General features: G+C 37.7%; 1 protein-coding gene across 2 annotated transcripts; it reads left to right on the top strand.

Moving 5' to 3' along the window:
• Positions 1–1,732: 1,732 nt before the first annotated feature.
• On the top strand, positions 1,733–18,992 carry LOC125178621 (runt-related transcription factor 3-like). 2 transcript variants are annotated; one of them, XM_047882834.1, is made up of 6 exons: positions 1,733–1,968; positions 3,015–3,147; positions 3,724–3,837; positions 13,859–13,957; positions 15,863–16,135; positions 18,141–18,992. In XM_047882834.1, the coding sequence occupies exons 1-6, from the start codon at positions 1,780–1,782 to the stop codon at positions 18,869–18,871; spliced, it is 1,539 nt and encodes a 512-aa protein (XP_047738790.1). In that variant the 5' UTR covers positions 1,733–1,779; the 3' UTR covers positions 18,872–18,992. The 2 variants fall into 2 exon arrangements, with proteins under 2 accessions (XP_047738790.1, XP_047738789.1); XM_047882833.1 differs by having other exon boundaries at positions 15,860–16,135.
• Positions 18,993–19,482: the final 490 nt, after the last annotated feature.

Here is a 19,482-nt window from a genome sequence, read left to right as displayed (position 1 = left end):
GCGATCGGGCAGACCGGGCTTCATGTGGGGCAGCGTGTGCGGCTGACGGGCGGCATCGCGGTTTACGAGGCGGTGTCCGTTGGTTTACGGCTTTGGTTCACCATTGGCCCGGGAGGCGGAGGCGGAGCTCGTACAAGGATATTTGCTGGCCGACCTGCCTTTGCCTCGTCACACGCTCGGCAAGTCTGGGCTCAGTCTTAACCTACGAGTGGCGTCGAGATCACGACGTGTGGTGGCAGAGACCACACCGTGGCATGAGCCGTGGTAATTGTGATCAAGCGTTGATAATTGAGGATCCAGCGAACAGTTTACTATTCAGTGGCTGGAATCTACTTCATTCAGTAAACAAGCTGGTACTATTCGTGTGTTTATTGTAGAGAGCAAGATATGTTGTGAAATACATGATTTATTTGGCATTGAATATTTAGGCGTGTATTCTTTATGACCATTTTGGTAACTGTGAAAACAACTATGAAAGATATATGTATATTTTTTTAATAATTAGATTAAAACCGTAGAATTACCTGTGTACTGAAATCAACCGACTCCTTGGAACATAATTGTATTATTTACTTCATAGTTAGACTTATGGCTCATTCCCGTATTCATTTTCAACGCTCAGAGATCTCTTATTTACCAGTTTCTTATTTTTTTATATGGATTAAAATCGAATCAAACTAGAATTGAACAATCTAATGCTAGTGTTTGTCCTAAATTTTATTTAGCAGACACTTAACCTAATGTTTTAGCTATATACGATCTCTCTCTCAGTAAAGCCGTTAGGATCAAGCGTACGGTTAATTATATTTTTCATGCCGGTATGGATCAGCGCCCGGTCATCTGACATTATCATTGATTAGTGATCGAGCATCTCAAGTTCGCCAATTAAAGATTAACGTTTGATTCATAATAGCTAAATTGTGATTAACAATCATTCTAGGAGGTAGCTTGTCTCATCATGCTATTTTCACTCCCATTGTCATAATAATGAGGAGAGGATATATTAGAATAAATCATGTTTTTTTCAGAATAACAAGTTCATAGCAATCAGATGTTTGGTTAAAAATAATGCCAGTTTTATTGAGGACTTCTTTTGAGTTTAATCTCTCAAGCTTTCTGATAAGAGGTACAGTAGGGTCAATATGTGTCTTAAAATTTGTCCCCATGTTTAAATAAAGGGCTCTACCCTAAATATACAAATTTCTGGAATCAGATGATAAATAAACAACCGTTAATTGGTTACGCGTAAAATGCCACCTCTGAACCGCCCATCAAGTTAACAGATTCGCGTATTTAAGAGGTGTTTGAGCCATTGAAGTTATGAATTTTCTTTTGAATTTTAATCAATGCTAATATATGTTGGAAAGTTTTCCAGATTTTCGGCACCAAATTGTATGATGGGAAATTTCAGCTCGTTCCTGTCCAAGACATTTTTTCTACCCGATGCTGAACGTTAAAAAATTAAATCCTCGCTCATAACAAAGAATAACTTGTATGATATGGTCATGACATTTAATTATGAAATTGGTTTAAATTTTCTCCAGATCTAATATTTGCTTATTTATATTATTGATAGGATAAACTTCATTTCTAGTAACGCTTTTAGAGTGTGAATCATCAGTGTTAGACATCAATTGATCCTAAACCTAACAAAGCTATTTATATTAAAGTATTTTTTTGTGTCAATGCCAGTAGTGACGGTAATAACATTGAAACTGTGACAGCAGTGAAGAGTGAAGTCAGAATAAAATTTGCCTGCAAAAATTTCTGTGTCAAAAGATGACTGTAAGCAGCCATCATACTGTAATGAACCCGAGCTACGCTCATACGCTCTACGACATGACGCATATGGGCGACATGGTGGCCACCGACTCCCCGAATATTTTCTGCACGACCATCCCGTCACATTGGAGAAGCAATAAGTCTCTGCCTAGCAACTTCAGGGTCTTCATATTCGACGAAGTCAAGGTACATAGAGATTATATATCGTTTTAATAATAAAATTGTTTAACGGTTGTACAATCTATCTTTGTATCGCAATATAATACCATTATTGAAATACTGCCATGTTTTCCCAACTATACGCGTAATAATTAAATTAAGCGGAGTAATGCACTGGAATAGTTAGTTTCAATATAAGTTTCGAATTGTGCTTTCAAATTCGGAGTTGTAGCTGATATCACGCGACTAAGATAGCTGTATATTTACGCGAAAACTAAATCTAGATTTTAATTATTTCCTGCATGCAACTACAAACGTAAAAGACTAGCTGTGCACTCCAACAATTTTATTCTTAGTTTTGTTTGATTTGATTTTAATGTGAGAAGCTGACAGACAAATTTACTTTAAAAGTCTACGGTGTTTGGACCTGACATTTAAATATCACTTTTACCGGTATTAACATTCGAAAATATGTGCATTGATTTTTGAAATTTAATTGTTTTGATGACTAATGAAAAATGATGAAAAAAATTTCGCCTTAGCCGTTCAATTTATTTGGAGCGACGCTTTGATTTTATCTTTCATTTTGGAGTGTTATTGAGAATTTTTTTCTCTAAGAGCCTTCGAAAAATTGTTCAACTGCAAGCAAGTACCTTTATTGAAAATAAATGAATCTAGGGGAAGTACATGGCCTTGTGATTCACCAGCGGCAAAAATAAACCAGAGAAATAGTGTAACTATTCTGCTGAATATTTTTTTTATCTCCCAACATAGTGCCTTGGGTTGAATTGAACTTGAAATAGGATTTCGATTAGTGGCGCTTAACTCACATCTATAAATGGATGTCAAATGAGTATAACATGTTCACAATAATTCACCAGAGTATTGCAGCCGAATGTTTTAGTAGAGGGGATACCACTGAATACTTATTGTGACGTCACGAGCTGATTTCTTGTTTCAAAACATAAAGACGGATTTGTTTGCGTTAAGCCATATTTAAGAGTATGTTTTTTTCAGGCATCACGCATTTATTTGCGATAAGCCATATTTAAGAATATGTTTTTTTCCGGCAGGACGGGACGATTGTAACAATCCGCGTTGGCAACGACGACAATTTCAGCGGCGAGCTCAGGAACAACACAGCGAGCGTCAAGGATAACGTTGCTCAATTTAATGACCTCAGGTTCATCGGGAGATCTGGGCGAGGTGAGAGTAGTCGCTTTAATCGTCTTCTATACATGAGAAATTCCTTATGATTCAATTTAAAAATTTATTTAATATGGCCGACCCTAGAATTTTTATATTACCGTCCCCTAAAGCTAGAATGGTTTGCTTCCCGTGATACCAGGATTCATTCATCCAGTGTTTTATTGCCAACAAATTTCTGGCAACAGACAAGACAATTAGTCTGGCTATTTATTAGTACAAGATTGTCATTGATGGAAATCCTTTCGGGTATTAGGTGCATTTTTTTACTAGATGCATTTCAACAATCAGAAGTTCATTATCCACCGCATTTTATAGATCTACTCCATAGAAAGTGTATGTTAAAACTGGCAATATCTACAGTCTCCATAGAATGAGTTTAAATAAATTGCAATTTATATAACACGTTTCATGAAAGTATATAATCGTTCTTGCGTCGTTGTTTGTTTGCGTTCTTGCGTTTGTTGTATAATGTCGTTCTTGCGTTCAAAGCTGAGACGAACAATAATATTGTGTGTATAATATAATAACAATAATATTGTGTGTATAATATAATAACAATAATATTGTGTGCAGGAAAATGCTTTTCACTGTCGCTGATAGTGAACTCCTCCCCCGTGGTCATGACGACGCTCAGTAAAGCCATCAAAATAACCGTCGACGGGCCAAGGGAGCCGCGCAATAAGACTCGTGAGTGCTCATTAAATTATCTTGTTATGCATCCACTGAATGATAGAATATAGTGAGTCATCTTCATACTTTCAACCATTTTATTCAATTACATATTGAATTGTATTTTATTCTGTAATGACCTGTAGCAGGGTATTACCATTAAACAACTTTTCCAAATTATAATTTTACAGTTTACATTTTGCTTCTGTTTCGCGGGTAACCTCCTAAGTTAATCTTCACAATCACACGTTCTGTGCAGTTTTGCTTCAAGTTACTGTTTTTCTTTGTCATAATTAAATATAAAAGGGAAAGCAACCAGAAAATGCACTCCTAAAGGCGGCTGTTTATTGATAATGCCATTTAAACATCCTATTTTAAAACGCATGTTTAATGTTCAAACAAATCTTCATCATTCGGTTACTGTTTAAACTGAATAATTCTTCAATGAAAATTGCAGAGCAGCACAAGCCATTGATTGTTTTCCTGTTTCATCATGCTCTGTAATTGACCAAGTGAAAATTTTGAATGGGGTTTTCAGGTACATAAAACTTCCCCAAATAAATAATACCCAATATTTTCCCTATGTGTCCCACCCCAACCATCTAACTTGGACTCATTTCAGTAACTTCGATTTACTATAACTGTGGATTTTTATCATAGTTTAGCGTCAATCTTTGGCACGATTAGCCAAAATTGATGCTAAACTACGATAAAAAATCCACAGTTGTGGTAAATCGGAGTTAGTGAAATAAGTCCAAAATTTTTTGACACGATTTGCTGCCAAAATTCATCCGCGAATCATGGCCGCCATTGCGTTTGACAGTCGCAACGCAGCAACTAGCGTTTTTTGTGAGCGCGAATCCCACTAGCTGAGGTCCCATAGGTCCTATTACAAGAACCATGTTGGCTTTGCTTTGAGTTGCTTCTGGTAGTTTTTTAAGCATGCGCAGGCGTACGACGGTGCATTTTTGCGACTAGGGTCCTAACTCGCAAACACTATTCGCTTGCATACAAGCATGAAAAATTCATGTCGATGATCGATAGCCGTCGCATAAAAACTATGAGTTTTTTAAGCCTCCATCCGCGGTTATGGAGGTGAATGTTGGCGTTCGAAAACCATGATCGAGAAATGTATCTTCCTGCCTGCCAGCATTCGTGGACGTGCACTCGTGAGTCTGGTTGTAATCAATGTTCAGTGGGAAATGTTGGGATTTCCATTAGGATGACGATGATATTTACCGAATAAGTGAATTGTCTTTATCGTATAGAATTACTACAATGCGGTACTAGGGACAGGCATCTGTAGTTATGTCACAAAGCCAAGAAAAACCTACAATTTTAGTAAAAATAAATTGTATTTTATTGAAACGCATTGCAGCTGATGGTCTCAACTTACCGCTTCCGTTAAAATTCGTCACATTCGTTAGCCGTGACCGCGTCGGCACCATCGAGATTTTTTCATCGCTTGCTACCTCCCTAGGCTCATGGTATCCATTTCCTCTTCACACAAGAGGTTCCTCTTCACATACACTTTCGCCTACTTGCAGTTGTGTGCCTTCTTTCCACTCCATTTATGCCATTCTTAAGCGATGGCTCGAGAGGCCATGCACCAGGCGTGTGCACCTCATGCGCACCGACACAACGTAAGCTGTACCCGATGTGTACACGCCTCTGCCACAACATTCTGGCTTGTAAATAACTCCGATGTCTGTTTTACTACCAATTTATATTTATTTTATCTATTGTTGTTTATCAGTTTTTATTTTCTTATTCTGGTCCACCATAAGATATGATTGCAGGTCTGTAAATCTTGCCTTATGTACAAACGTCTAGTAGATAATTGGCCCATCTGGTGTATCGTTGGTGTTTCGTCTCTTTGAAATCTTGAAGGCCGTTCTTACACTAGCTGTTCTTTTTGCCCATAAGGCATCCCGAATGTAGCAAATTGATTCATTTCTAGATGTTTTGCACCTGACCTATTCGTCCACATGCAGGTTTCAAGTCTGTTTTATGAACTTTCATTGATCGTGGCATTTTTATTATGCAGCAGCGCTCTTGCATTCAACTTGTATAAACTTAAATCATCATTGGATTTAAAACTCTCAATCAAATTGTGATATACTATACAAGTAAAAATTTGTATGTACATGATACCGAATGTCTCAAATAGGTTTAAATGTTAAATTTCATGTTTAGGGCAGCGTGATGACCGAACATCATGCACTAATATCATTGGACATGTGAGCTCATTTGCAAAGAGTGCTTTCCGGCTTCTTTTTGGTGTGCTCTCGGTTGTGCTATTCTCTAAGTGAGCTAATAAAGGTAATCAGGAGTCCCGGCACAATGGCGTGTTCCCTCTTTTGTTCGGCATGGAGGGGTCTGCCCAAACACAAAGCCGCTTTTCACGGCAGCTCACTTCTGAAACAAATACCTCGAAATTATTCGTGAGAGCCCTTGTAAATTTTCACTCAGCAGCTGTGCTCTCAAGATTATCGCAAGGAATTCTCGCTAGTTTGCTCGAGTCGTGAGCCGGTAAGCTGGGGTTGTTCCCACTACATAAACGTCACCGCGTCATGACCCTAACACCGCTGGCAGGGTATACAATTTATTTCGTGCCGTCCAGGAATTAAAGGAGAATAAAAAACGTTAAAAACTTTTAATTATCCGATTATTCAACTGCAGGCCATTTTGGTGGGGGTATCGAAATAAAATTTGCCTTAATTTAGATTTATTTAAATTTTACTCATAATTTTCTCGTTAAATCTAGATATTCAGATTTCATGAACAGAGATGGCAACCAATGAATTAGTCTATGCAATTTATGTATTTACTTAACATAATCGGAATACTCATTTCAGTGAGCCTTTAAAAATTTTTCACTTTGATGTTTCAAAGTGGAACTAACGCCACCTGAGCCGTTTTGGTCCATCGTGTCTAACGTTAGATGTTAATGGGAAGTTCACAACCTTCTTTTCCATTACTCACCACGCGATACTTGTGGAAAATGCTGCATGGTTTTTTTCTGCATCTTTCTGCTTGAGAATTTAACTATTCGCAATATTCGTAGTACGCTTCGCAGAGACCAGCGGCAGAACAGATATCTTATTAGCGAAACATGAAATTGACAGCCACGGCTAAGAGGTTTGGAAAAACTTTTCTCGCGAGATAACTCACGAGTGCCCGTGAAGCCATATTGAGTGACTGACGTGCGCGATCCATCCATTTGCATATCATTCATTGACACGTCAGGAGCTATTCGTGCCTGACTGCTTCCTGAATCAATTTGTTCAGTCGCATGGTTGGATTTGGGACCACTTCAAGAGGTGCGTGAAATTGATCCTTAGCAAAATGCAATTGGTGTTTGAGCCGGCGATCGCACTCCTGCTCCAAACGTGCCTACTTGTGAAGTTTATTTTTTCGCGACATTTTTGGCAGAAATAAATTGGTAGGTGTGATTTCACTGTAGTAAAGTACGTCATTCAAGTACTGCTCTTTAAGAAAAATTCGGGCAGTTTAGTCGACAAATAGGCATTACTTACTGCCAGGTGTGATCTTTCAGATAATTAATGAATCATGAATTGAGGAATGTTGATTTCATTTTCCTCATCATTCACTTACTCAATGAGTGAACAAAATTCGTATAAAATGGATCTCAATTCTTCTTGATGATTTAACTGCTTGATTTATATAGATTTTCGAGAGATTTTACTTCAAAGACCTCGAAACGACGTCAATTGTTCTGTCAAGAAGCGCGCAAACGCCTTGTGCCACATTTTAAACAGTTTAAAAATCAACTTGTATTATCTACGCGGTGAAAATATTTTTTACGCGCTAATTGTTCGAGTTGAGGAAAATAACTTTAAATAAGATTATCATTTACCATTCATTATCATAATACCATTCATAAATAATCGTATGAAATTATACTGAATCCAGAAATCCCATAGTCATTTCTTTTGAAACCAGAATACTGTAATTAAAATATGACCCCTATCTTCCAACATACGTTCAGCACTTAAGACCTTTTCATGTTACGTATATAAAAATAGCGGAAACTTGGCTATTTATATTTTCAAAATTTAATTTACCATTTCATTATCTTAAAATTTCCATCTGACCCTCCACGCCCCAAGTTTTCAACTGTCTAATAGTTCTATATATTTAACTTAGGTCCTAAATTTATAATTTTTTTTTTTTAACTATAAATTTAGTTTTATTCCCATGAAAAATCTCGAAACGGTAAGAATCGCGGATAAGCGCTCGCACAACCCATATATATGTTCAGGAACAGGCTTCGAATAAACATGCAAACGTTGACGAATGTTTGTATGAAATAACAGCATTTAAAAGAAAATATGATAGTAAAACTGTGTTAATATAACTATGACAAAACTCTTGCATTGCTAGTATTCAAAAATAATGTTCCAAAATCTTTTGTAGATATCTTTTATAAATTTTTCTAAGTTTGTCTGTATATGTGTTTTTAGCCTGCATGGCACCGTAGTTATATTGGGTTTGAGCGCGTATTCACAATGTTGTTCATTTCGATATTTGCTTGTGAATAAAATTTAATTTTAGTCATAGGGCCACGATGCATTGAGTAGATTAAGATTAAAAATTGAAAATGATGTAAGTGTAAATTTTATTTTGAGAATAGAAAGGTAAAATTTCCTTTCTATTTCTATTCTAAAAATTGGTGAGTGTGGTTGGGAACGAGTCTTTCATTAATTACTGTATTTTTTTCAAAATTATCAACTTTATTATTAATTTCAGGATTTAGGAGAAACATCATAATGCTTAGATTGCCAAGATAATCAGTCACGAGCAACACTGGACTAACATACTAGTTATCAATATAAAAGTTATTAACTTCCTTGAACTCTGAGTCGCCTAAGATCACTATTTTTTGGTCATCTCTGTATTGCAATTGGCCACATTTTTCAATTTCCGGCCGTTTCTTTATGTATCTATAAATTTTAATGAAAACTTTTCAAAAAGCTCGTGAGAGCCTTCATATTTATCCATTTCTTGTTAAGAAAATCACTCATTTTTTAGACACGATGACCCTTATTTTCCGGCGATCTAAACCCGGTCTCGGTGCGGTTAACTGACGTTCGGCCGCGACGACGCCGCGCAGACGAGGTGTTGAACTCACCGGGCAGCAGNTTTATCCATTTCTTGTTAAGAAAATCACTCATTTTTTAGACACGATGACCCTTATTTTCCGGCGATCTAAACCCGGTCTCGGTGCGGTTAACTGACGTTCGGCCGCGACGACGCCGCGCAGACGAGGTGTTGAACTCACCGGGCAGCAGCGGTCCCGCGCGTATATATTATTGCCTCCGCGACGCCTGCGCAGGGGATGCGCACAAAAGGAGAGCGGGACCGTTAGTGGGAGCTCTGTGGGAACTCTCGAGGGCCTCAGAGGGGTAAGTAGGGAGCTTGGGAAGTAGGGGTATTGCGCGGGGAGTGTGAGGGAACCATGGAGAAAGCAATGAGAGATATCGCGATAATGATCCAAGAGAAGGAAGGGAGGCTGCTCGAGAGCAGAGGGTGAAGGACTTGCTCTGAAGGACAAAAAATTATTACCATGGTATGATCTTCAGGCCCATTTTACATTATACTGTCATTTTCAGTCTGGAAAATGAAATGAAAACGTGCTTCTATTTCAGAGGTGACGGTGAAGTCTAATTAACGATAAAATATAAGCTAACGTAACGTGTCCATTTTTTTTGCTATCTCTTCTGCTTTCAAATTCTCCATCGCTTCTCTATTGCGCTTTATAAATAAAATAATGCACCGACAGATAAGTCTTTTCAACCAACAAAATAAGTTTTAACTGTCGCATTGCTGAATAATTATTTGCTTGTTTTATGACGCTGAACAAGTTTTGGCTCGTCAGAAAGCCTGAGCCTGACCTGAGCCAACAAAAAATTTTACGAACTATCCGACATGATTATCAAGCTTCGTACAGCAGCAGAAGCAGCCGTATAATAACGACAGCTGTGTATCGTGGTATCAGATCTGCGGAGCTGCTATAGCCGCTGGTCTCTGGGGAGGTCCGTCGATATCGATGGCTGGCTTATATATGGAGACTGAAATAAGACTTTTGTGCTCGATGCTCAATAATACTTACTGCTTTATTATGCACTCAGTACCAGTAAGTACCGATATCATGTGTGTAATTATTAATCTGAAGAAGGAATAATACAAATTTTTCCTGCGATACACTGCTGCGAAAACTGAACGAGAATCTGAAGCTGACATGCTTGTGCAATCGCTGTTCAAGATTAGTCGCAGACAAATTAGCTTGCTGAACCACTGGCAAGATTTACTGATACAGTACAAGCATTCATGCAATAGGGAATATCTTTATAATCTTGGGTGTCTGTAGCAAATATTTGCACTTGTGTATTTAACAGTCATTCTCATGATGTACATTTTTCATTGATTATAACGTCTGTTTAATTCAAATTATATTTATTAGAGCAAACTTGCTTCTAAAATACAATTAAAAATGATGGCCCATTCTCGAGGATGGGTCCATTTTGGGCCAAGTAAACTTGATGATGTTTACTGCAATTTTAGGCAGTTTCAGATTATTTGTTATAGGTTTTGTTCCTTTTTCGCTTATTTAGGGCATAATTCTCCGTAATATAATACGTGGATAAATTTAATTATATTAAATGAAATTATAAATTCCATGAAATCTAAATTAGTTCTAGAGAAAACTTATGTCGCCTAACCGCTAGAAAGTTACATTCGAGAAGCAAGTCGTCACGTGCGCTAGTATTGAAGTTTATGACAGCAACTTGTGTTGCGCCCGGATTTGCGGGACAAAAAAAAACATCACTGCTCACAGGACTCCAAATACCCCTCATGATTTATTGATCGGGCGCCCAGTGGGCGACCGCATTCCATTGACGACATTCAAATTTTCAGTCATAATCCACACATTGCAGAGCGACGTTCTTCTTTCAATGACACGGACACTTTTTGCTTTCAGTTGCCGGCGACTTGTTTCATTCGATCCGGGCGACCATTTTCTCTTTTTTTTTTACGACGAGATCCCCTATGCGGATGATGGAAGCGCCATGCCTGCCGACCCTCCAACCACACACTCAGATTCGTTCACTGATTTAACCCTTTATTGAGCTTGGCCGTTGTACATGTCTTCCTGATCCTGAATTACATTTCTCTCAAATTTTCATCCAAATGATTTTTGACTTGAACTAATAGGACTAGTACGTCATCATTAAGTTAGTATACCAATTAAAACCAAGTTTTCATTCTTTCATCGAGGACTTTTCGAGACATACATAGTTATAGATAATCCCCATGGACGAATAGACTATTTTAGCTTTACCTATTTAGTCATCCCCATTTACGGCAATTACACGAAATAGTTTTTCTCGTCGATAGTAGCAGCATTCGTCTAATTGATTGAGTCGCATAGCCCTCTTGAACTACAAGCCCACCGAACAATTTGGTAAATTTGGTCCACATGGAACCGAAATATCTTCTCGCTCATAGAGCTTTTTATGAAATACCATTTTGTAAGAAGGGTTGTATGATATTTCCCCTGTTGGCTCGCACGCTCACCCTCATATCTTTAGGGCCCTTCTGAACTGAATGACAGGCGGGCCCCACCCACTGCGTGCTCTCTGGTTGCATTCGGGAGGTGGGCCGTTGGGCCTCATAACAATATCGAAATATTTGTAATGGGTTGGATTTATTGTGATTTATTGTATTATAAATTATTTGATACTCTTTGTATGAGGTCTTTGAAAACAAATTGAATGTTGAACTTCATAGTTTGCTCTGGACGGTTGAAGGTAACTTGAGATATTTCGGTGCAGACTTGCTCTTTGTTTAACCCAGGNGAATTATCAAAACTTAGCTTAGAAACACACATGAATTATAAAAACTTAGGTTAGAAACACACATGAATTATCAAAACTTAGGTTAGAAACACACATGAATTCTCAAAACTTAGGTTAGAAACACACATGAATTATCAAACTTAGGTTAGAAACACACATGAATTATCAAAACTTAGGTAGAAACAAACGTAAATTATCAAAACTTAGGTAAGAAACACACATGAATTATCAAAACTTAGGTAAGAAACACACATGTATTCTCAAAATCTTCTTGTGATTCTCCTTTCCGGTGTAAAAAGGCTGAACATCAAGCCAATTTGTTTAAAAAAATGAAACGCTTAATTTTTACCTCCAAGAAACTGGCCATTTGAAATTATTGTTGACCACATGTAAACCGAGCAGCTTTCAGGTTATGTATTGAAAATTACGACTTCTGCAGTCTGATACACTCTTTATTACTTAAAGAATGAGATAACTCGATATTGTTTGATAATTTTAAATTTCATTATTCTGAACGATACACGCAAGAGCCGTTGCAGCTATAATTTATTACGTATATATCAATTTGATCAACAGAATTTCTCATGTTCATGCATGCAGTGACGGAAATAAGGTTGTTAATCTTGATTTAAATCTTATTTCCATTGCTTTATTGACCAAATATACCACACTTTTTTGATCACATTTCCGTTACTTTCTTAGTTACATTTACATTATATTTGGGGTTAGAAATAGATTAATTGATTGAAAAAATCAATTACTTTCTTGGTCACATTTACACTACTCCCTTGATCACATATCCATTATCTTCTTGATCACATTTCTTTTTATTTTTGACTGCATTTTCGATGTTTTCTTGATTAGATTTGCATTACTTTCATGATCACTTTTCCATTGATTTATTTTTTTACATTTAATTCCTCTCCCGATCACATTTCAATTACTCTCTCGAATACATTTCCTCTACTTTCTTTGTCACATTTCCATCACCTTCTTGATCACATATCCATAACTTTTCGGTCGCATTTTCATTACTTTCCTGATCATATTTCCATCACTTTTTTTGGCCCATTTCCTTTACCTTCTTGGCCAAATTTTATTTCTTCCTTGACAACTGTATCAACTTTTTTTCTTGATCACATTTCCACGTTTCCCTCAAAATCATTTTTTCGGGTTTTCATCTTCCTGTGTTTCACGCAGTTTGATATGTTTTTACAGGGTAATAATTTTTTCAACGGAATTCACAAATGAAAATAAAATTATAAATAAAACCGTGACTCTGACCTTATATTTTCTCACGTCAAAAACCCTTCATTATTGTTTAAAGACACTTACAATGTGGTTCGGTAGATATAGTTTTTCATTGTTTTTCATTCGCAAAATTATATTGCAATTTTCGGACGTTTATAATAATCAGATAATAATATTGGAAGTTCTTCTCTGTATGTGTGGTCAAACACTCAACACTTCTAGCCTGCTTGGCTGCGATAGACATGCTTACCCATCAATTAAAGCAAATTCTACAGAGGATTGGGCTTAAGTTTTCCAGCGTAATTCCCTTCCCTTGTGTTTGATGAACTCAGCTTATGCTGATCGCCCCTATTGTCCTCATGTTGTGAGAACAAATTTTATTCGGCGGCTTAGCCTTTATTATCAGCGTCAACTCCTACAGAAAACGACGGTAACGAACCGCTGGGATTACTAATTAATGACTCTGGGTTAATTATGACGATGTGCTTTCTAGGACTGAGCGCTGATCAAGTTAACAAGAGCCATGCCTTAATAAATTTGTACCTTGCTTTTGCCCCTAACAGGTGTTGCAGTTAATACTGAGCATTGCAATTTCTTTCATTTGTTTTTATAACCGGGACTGTTAACATAATTATGTTATACTTCTATGTAATTTAGTTTTTAATCTATTAAATTCCATTCTTTTTCAATCACTCGCCGTGCCTTTTGTCTCTTAATATTTCTTCCATTATCAAACAGATTTTCAGCAAACTCTTATTTTCTTTTCATCTCCCACTTGGTTATGCTGCTATCTTTTCAACAAAGACCCAAATTTGGGTCTTTGTTTTATACAATTAATGAAGAGTTGAAATACGCAAAAGTAATTTAAAACATAATTAATTTCATTTTTTATTCGCCCCTACCAGGCCAGGGCTGGTACCACATGCCGTGGGTGGGGCCAGGCGGCATGGGCTACTCGCTTGGGCTTGACGCGCAGCACGCCGCGCTGGTGGATCTGTACAGAGGTAAAAATAATGTTTTCTCTCTACTTAGAATTTATCCTGCAACCTCTTTTTATTGCCCTGCATCCGACTGGACTTTACCCTTTCCAAATAATTTTTTTTTGTTTGACATAAATTTGAAAGTCATCACATTGAACTCATTTTAACGTGAACTAGTAACCTTATGACAAAAAGGTCGTCGCAGATGTTGATATACAGGATGTTTGTCAAGCTAAGATTTAAAAGCAAAGAAAATAGCCAAATAATTCACTATTTTTTCATAAGGGAAAACGTTCGGAGTGCAGCTCCATCGTCAGTTCAAAATCCTATAGAAACAAGCACAATCAGTTGATAAACAAATATAACCATTGAAGATATTAAAAGCTAAATCGATAAATAAAAAAGAAACGAATGAACATGAACAGATAGACATATCTATTAACAATTTCATAGTTATAGGCGCTGAAAGCGGCAATTAACTAGGGTTTTGTTTAAAAATATACGGGGATTCTCAAATTTGTAAGTCAGAAACACAGGTTGTGTCGGCTAAAACTCTAAAATCACTATCGGATACCAGGACGTTGCAATTCTTGGCATGGACACCTACAGCTGAATGAGGGGGATGCGCAAGCTGGTTTTGAAGTTCTAAAACTTTTCCCATTATGCTCCGCCAGCTTAGTATAAAAATTGCGCGACGTTATAACGACGTACGCGGATGCGCACTGCGCACAACTGTATCTATAAACAGAGGACGTTCGCATAAGAAGAGGTAGAGTATCATTAATACTTAAATAACGACAATTCACTAGGTGGAGATTAGTTTTTGGGCAGTTTTCTGTAACCGATACGTCGACGATACTTTTTTATACTTTCCTATCATCCCAATCATGCACGAGGGCGGTTTTTTTTATAAAGCTTCGTTATAAGTCTATCAAATTCCCAATGAAGCCAGAATTTAACAATAGTTTGTCTTTTCTCGATTGCAATGTTATAAAATCTAATTGCTGTTTCCAGACTTCCGTTTTCGGAGAGTCAACGTTTACCGGTTTAAGCATCAGCTTTTTAGTTTTCGTTCATTACGTTTCAAGCTAAATGAACTTCACACATTAATAAACCGCGGCTTTCATATTTGCCCTCTTTCACCTGCTATGCACATCGAATCAAAATTTTTGCGCAGTATCTTTTCACTAAATGTGTTTCCGTAGCAACTGGGATAAACTCAAATTAAGAAATTTATCTTATAGGCAATGCTCTGAAGTTCCCAAGTGTGACAATAGAAACGCTGTTTATTGTTCATTTCCTTATTTTGGCCGTGCATCTGAGACTATGGTTAAGGATTTTAAAATTCTATTCTCTAAATACTTTCCGAATGTTGATCCCCACATACAGTTGGCGGATAATTTTAAAATAAGCTCATTGTTCAAGTATGAAGATAAGCAATCTACTCTAGTTTATAGATAGAGTTGGGCGCAGTGCGCATCAGCGTACATCGGAATACAGTCTCGCAATTTTTATACTAGGCTGACGGAGCATAAAGGGAGGAGTTGTAGGACGGGAAACCTGGTTGTGCATCCTCCTCATTCAGCTGTACGCTTTAATGTTGACCAGTGCAACGTTCCGGTATCCGATAGTGGTTTGGATTTGGAACTGACTGTAAAGCTGGTATTCTCTTATAAAGAAATGCTGAATTTTCGGATATTCTCATTGCTTTCTAATTGTTGGTGAATTAGCGATCTAAGCATTCAAGTGATACGTTCCTAAAGCTGCATTCACATTATCTAAACCAAATGGCAGAAACAGGCCTCATCCTAATTATCGATACAACTCCACTTGAAATTATATCATTGTAAAGAACAACTATCAATGCAGCATGTTGACACACTTACCTCGCAACATCTCATCCCCATCTCTGTCTCGCATGCACAGCAGCCCAAGGAGGAAGCCTCATGGAGATGTACCGTCTCAACCAAATGCAGTCTTTTGTCAACGCGGGAGCGGCGGCACACATGCTCGCTTCACCCACCGCTTCGGTGCCCGGGCCTCTGCATGGCCATCTACCCCTGCAAGTGACTAGCCCCAGCGTGTCTCTACAAGCGCCCTCGTCTCTGCTACAGCCGCCGCCACCTGTCAGCGCCATGCAATACCAGCAGATGGCTGCCGCTTTGGCAGGACTTTCAGAGACACATCGGTCTCCTCTCATGGGTGAGCCTTCGTAGTCTTGCTTTATTATTCCATCTTAGCCCTGAATTTCTTGATTAGTATCTCTGTATAAAGTTCCCAGATACACATTTATTGCGGCGTTAATGAAGGACCCAGCTCCTGCATTCTTTAATCATATTTGCAGGAAAGGAATTGATTAATCTTATCTCACTTTCCGAGTAATTTTAACCTAGATTTTCAAGTCATGTATACGACACTTTCCGTTTCTACGAGATCAGCTTAAAAAGTAAATGATTTTCTCGTATTTCTATTGTATTTCAGTCAGCAATCGATAGGTCAAGACTCTGACTTTACTTCTTCGCTTATGATAAAAATGAAACGCTAAGGCAGATTATTTAATTATATGCACGCGAATCAATTTAAATCCATCTGCGAGCTTTGGTCTCCACGACAATCTGAACTGATAAAAAAAAAAAGAAACTAAGCTTAGTGTTCAAAAAATACCTATGCTTCCAATTTTTATCCTGTACCATCGTTTCGGGAAACATATTATTCAAACATGACTCAATATATTCTTTCCTCTCACGTTTCGGGTCTGATATTAGCTCCACTGAATCAAACTCCAGAATTAAATAGAAAAATTGTTGCTGGGCGTTCTGAATGAATCTTACGATCATGAGGACTTTCGAGCACAACTCTTGATACAATGAATGGTATTTATTTGCATGATAAATTCGTGCCCTATATTCACGTGATTCACATGTTCAGTTGAAGCAAAGTAGTTTTCACGACGATCCCTGAGGGATGGCCAGACATTTTGGTCGTAAATTGCACGGCTTAGGAGCTTTATGGTTCGAGTGCCAGTAACAACAGGGTGCAAGTAAACAGCAGCTGTGGCAGACGCATAAGTAACCAGTTGCAGGCACCGTTTGTTTACCTCTCACCGTTTTATAGCTTCCTCCACCGCTGCTTACGCGACTCGAGGCTTCGTTGCTTGCCCGATGTCTTTTAACGTCCACCGCTTGATTCATTTCAACATTGAATCCTTTTGACTTTGCGTGACAGCAATGAATGGACCTTGAAATTACTGAATATAATGGTGTGTTGAACTCGTATTCAAGATGTCAGATACACAAAGTAAATTGAACATTGAATCAACTTGAATTTGAATCCTTCAGCTTGCAGAACTTCTGATGAGCATTACTCCGTTATGTTCAACGTGTATAGGAAAATTCCACAGAATTTTCTCAACAGAAATCTTAGTCAAATTTGTTTTTGAAATCTTTCATAAAAAATATCAGGTTTCAAAGTCAAAAACCACAACTATCTGAAATTTTCATCATTAATTAATCAGCTTGTTACCCACAAAATTAAAACATGGAATTTTAAATCCAGCATTTGTCTATCTTTCATCGTTTGTCCTCAAATACTTTCAACGCTTTTAAACAGTTTTACGCGCAAATATTTGGCTTTGTATTACTTTCTGATCATGCCTGAAATTACGAACAGAGAAACATTTTTAAAGTTTGATGTTTTCTGCACCAGATCCCACCTGCAAAAATAATAAATAGGAAATCTAAATTAAAAAAAATAAATAATAGAAATTAGGTGTCTTTAGTGAACGCCCATTCTTTCAAATTTATACTGCTCTTTGAGAGCGCTTCTTTGGAGATTGCATGGGTACACCAAAAAGCCACATATTATGGAATAATTACTTTATTTGAAGTTAAAAAAAATCACTCATGAACATTTGTCCTTCTCGACCTGGATCGGCCTCGTTCGAATTTGAATCGTTTGCCTTCATACACTTTGAATTTTTTAGGAACTTTGATTTTATTCGGATATGTATAGAATTTCATGTTAAAAATGTATACAGGGTTTCCTTCAGTGCTTTGTAAATGTTAGTGCTCGTATGCCTCGCCTGATCTGCATTGAGTTGTTTGCCACATTTAAAATGTGGTAAACACATTATCATAGGTCATATATTCAATCTTTTCATCGCTGTTGGTTTGTAATAAGTTAACATGAGCCTGCATTTTTGTTCCAGCCTCGGAAGGCCGGTGTCGACGCTGCAGTGGTTGTGACAGCGGCCTAGGGCCTTGCTCTGGAAGGTCCAAGTCTCCAATAAGTCTAGCAGGCCTTCCATCAAACGCATCCACCACTTCAACTCGATCCTCTAACTCAGCAGCCTCTTCTCCACCCAACACACCTTCTCCGCCTTCAAGAACATCACCTTCATCTACTACAACTCCGAGGTGTGACGGAATAAAGTTGCTCTCCAACTCCTCTCCTCCCAGAATGGCAGATACCGCCAGACTTCATCCTCTACTGAGAGCTCCTTTCATACCAACTGGATCTAGCTCCCTCTTGAATTCGTCTAATTTATCTGCCGCTCGGTCCCCAGTTCGTTTTTATGGAAGCTTGCAGACCAGCACTGCCAGTGTGGAGGCACCTGTGCCCATTGCTGGGTTCAGCGCATTCAGTATACCGAAGCATTCGCCTCGAAGTGTCGACAGTTCAAGAGCCCTGCAGCTTGCTGCGGTAGATTCTACTAATTCTTCAAGTCCTAAGGCCACAGCTAAGCTTCCTGACTCCAGTGAATCGAACAGAGATATTGCCCACAGAATCCACGTCGAAAAACATAGAGCGAGTCCGCCCAGTGACCCAGAGTCTAATGATTCAGTCACCAGACACGCGCACAAGGAGCCCATCAAGTTCCGTTCCTTAAAAGCGTCTTCTAGTCGAGCATCTGGTCATCACGTATGGCGTCCGTACTGAGGAATCTATCGGACTTTTTACGTTATAATTGTTGATAAATTATAACTGTTGATTCTTACTTTCTTTGAATATTTAAAAAATCAAACCAGGATTGAATTACATCAAGAAACGTCTTGAAATGTGTAGGACAATATGAAAAAAAAATATTGATCAATATTTCTGTTCGGTCGTATTAAGTCGTGTAGATTTTAACTACAGATTCTATTCTATAGTAAATAAATATTCTAGTGCAATATGATTCTTATTTCAATTATTTCTTCTCTTGCTTTCCAGTTGCATTGCGGCATTGATAGTATTTTGAAGATAACGTGACAAAATGATTTTTACCTCAAATACATTTTCTTTGAAGTATTTCGAAGTTACGATGTTTTTCCATTATCCTGTTTCGCTATTATATTGTTGCTGCATCTTCTAGCTGAAAATATTATTCAAGAAAGCTTCCACATTTTTATGTTTTAAAAGTTACCATTTGATATGAATTATATTTTCCCTTATCGTCTCAAATTATACATTTTTTCATTCATCCGTGTACTTCCACTTCCTTTCATTTGGCTGTTTCATTTTTTTATCGATGTCTGTAAATAATCTTCTTCCTGTAAATATCTGTGCTG

This window comes from Hyalella azteca, unplaced genomic scaffold, assembly GCF_000764305.2.
Source record: "Hyalella azteca isolate HAZT.00-mixed unplaced genomic scaffold, Hazt_2.0.2 contig11433, whole genome shotgun sequence".
Taxonomy (NCBI): Eukaryota; Metazoa; Arthropoda; class Malacostraca; order Amphipoda; family Hyalellidae; genus Hyalella; species Hyalella azteca.
Note: the sequence above shows the minus strand (reverse complement) of the source record. Positions and strands in the feature narration are given on the sequence as shown.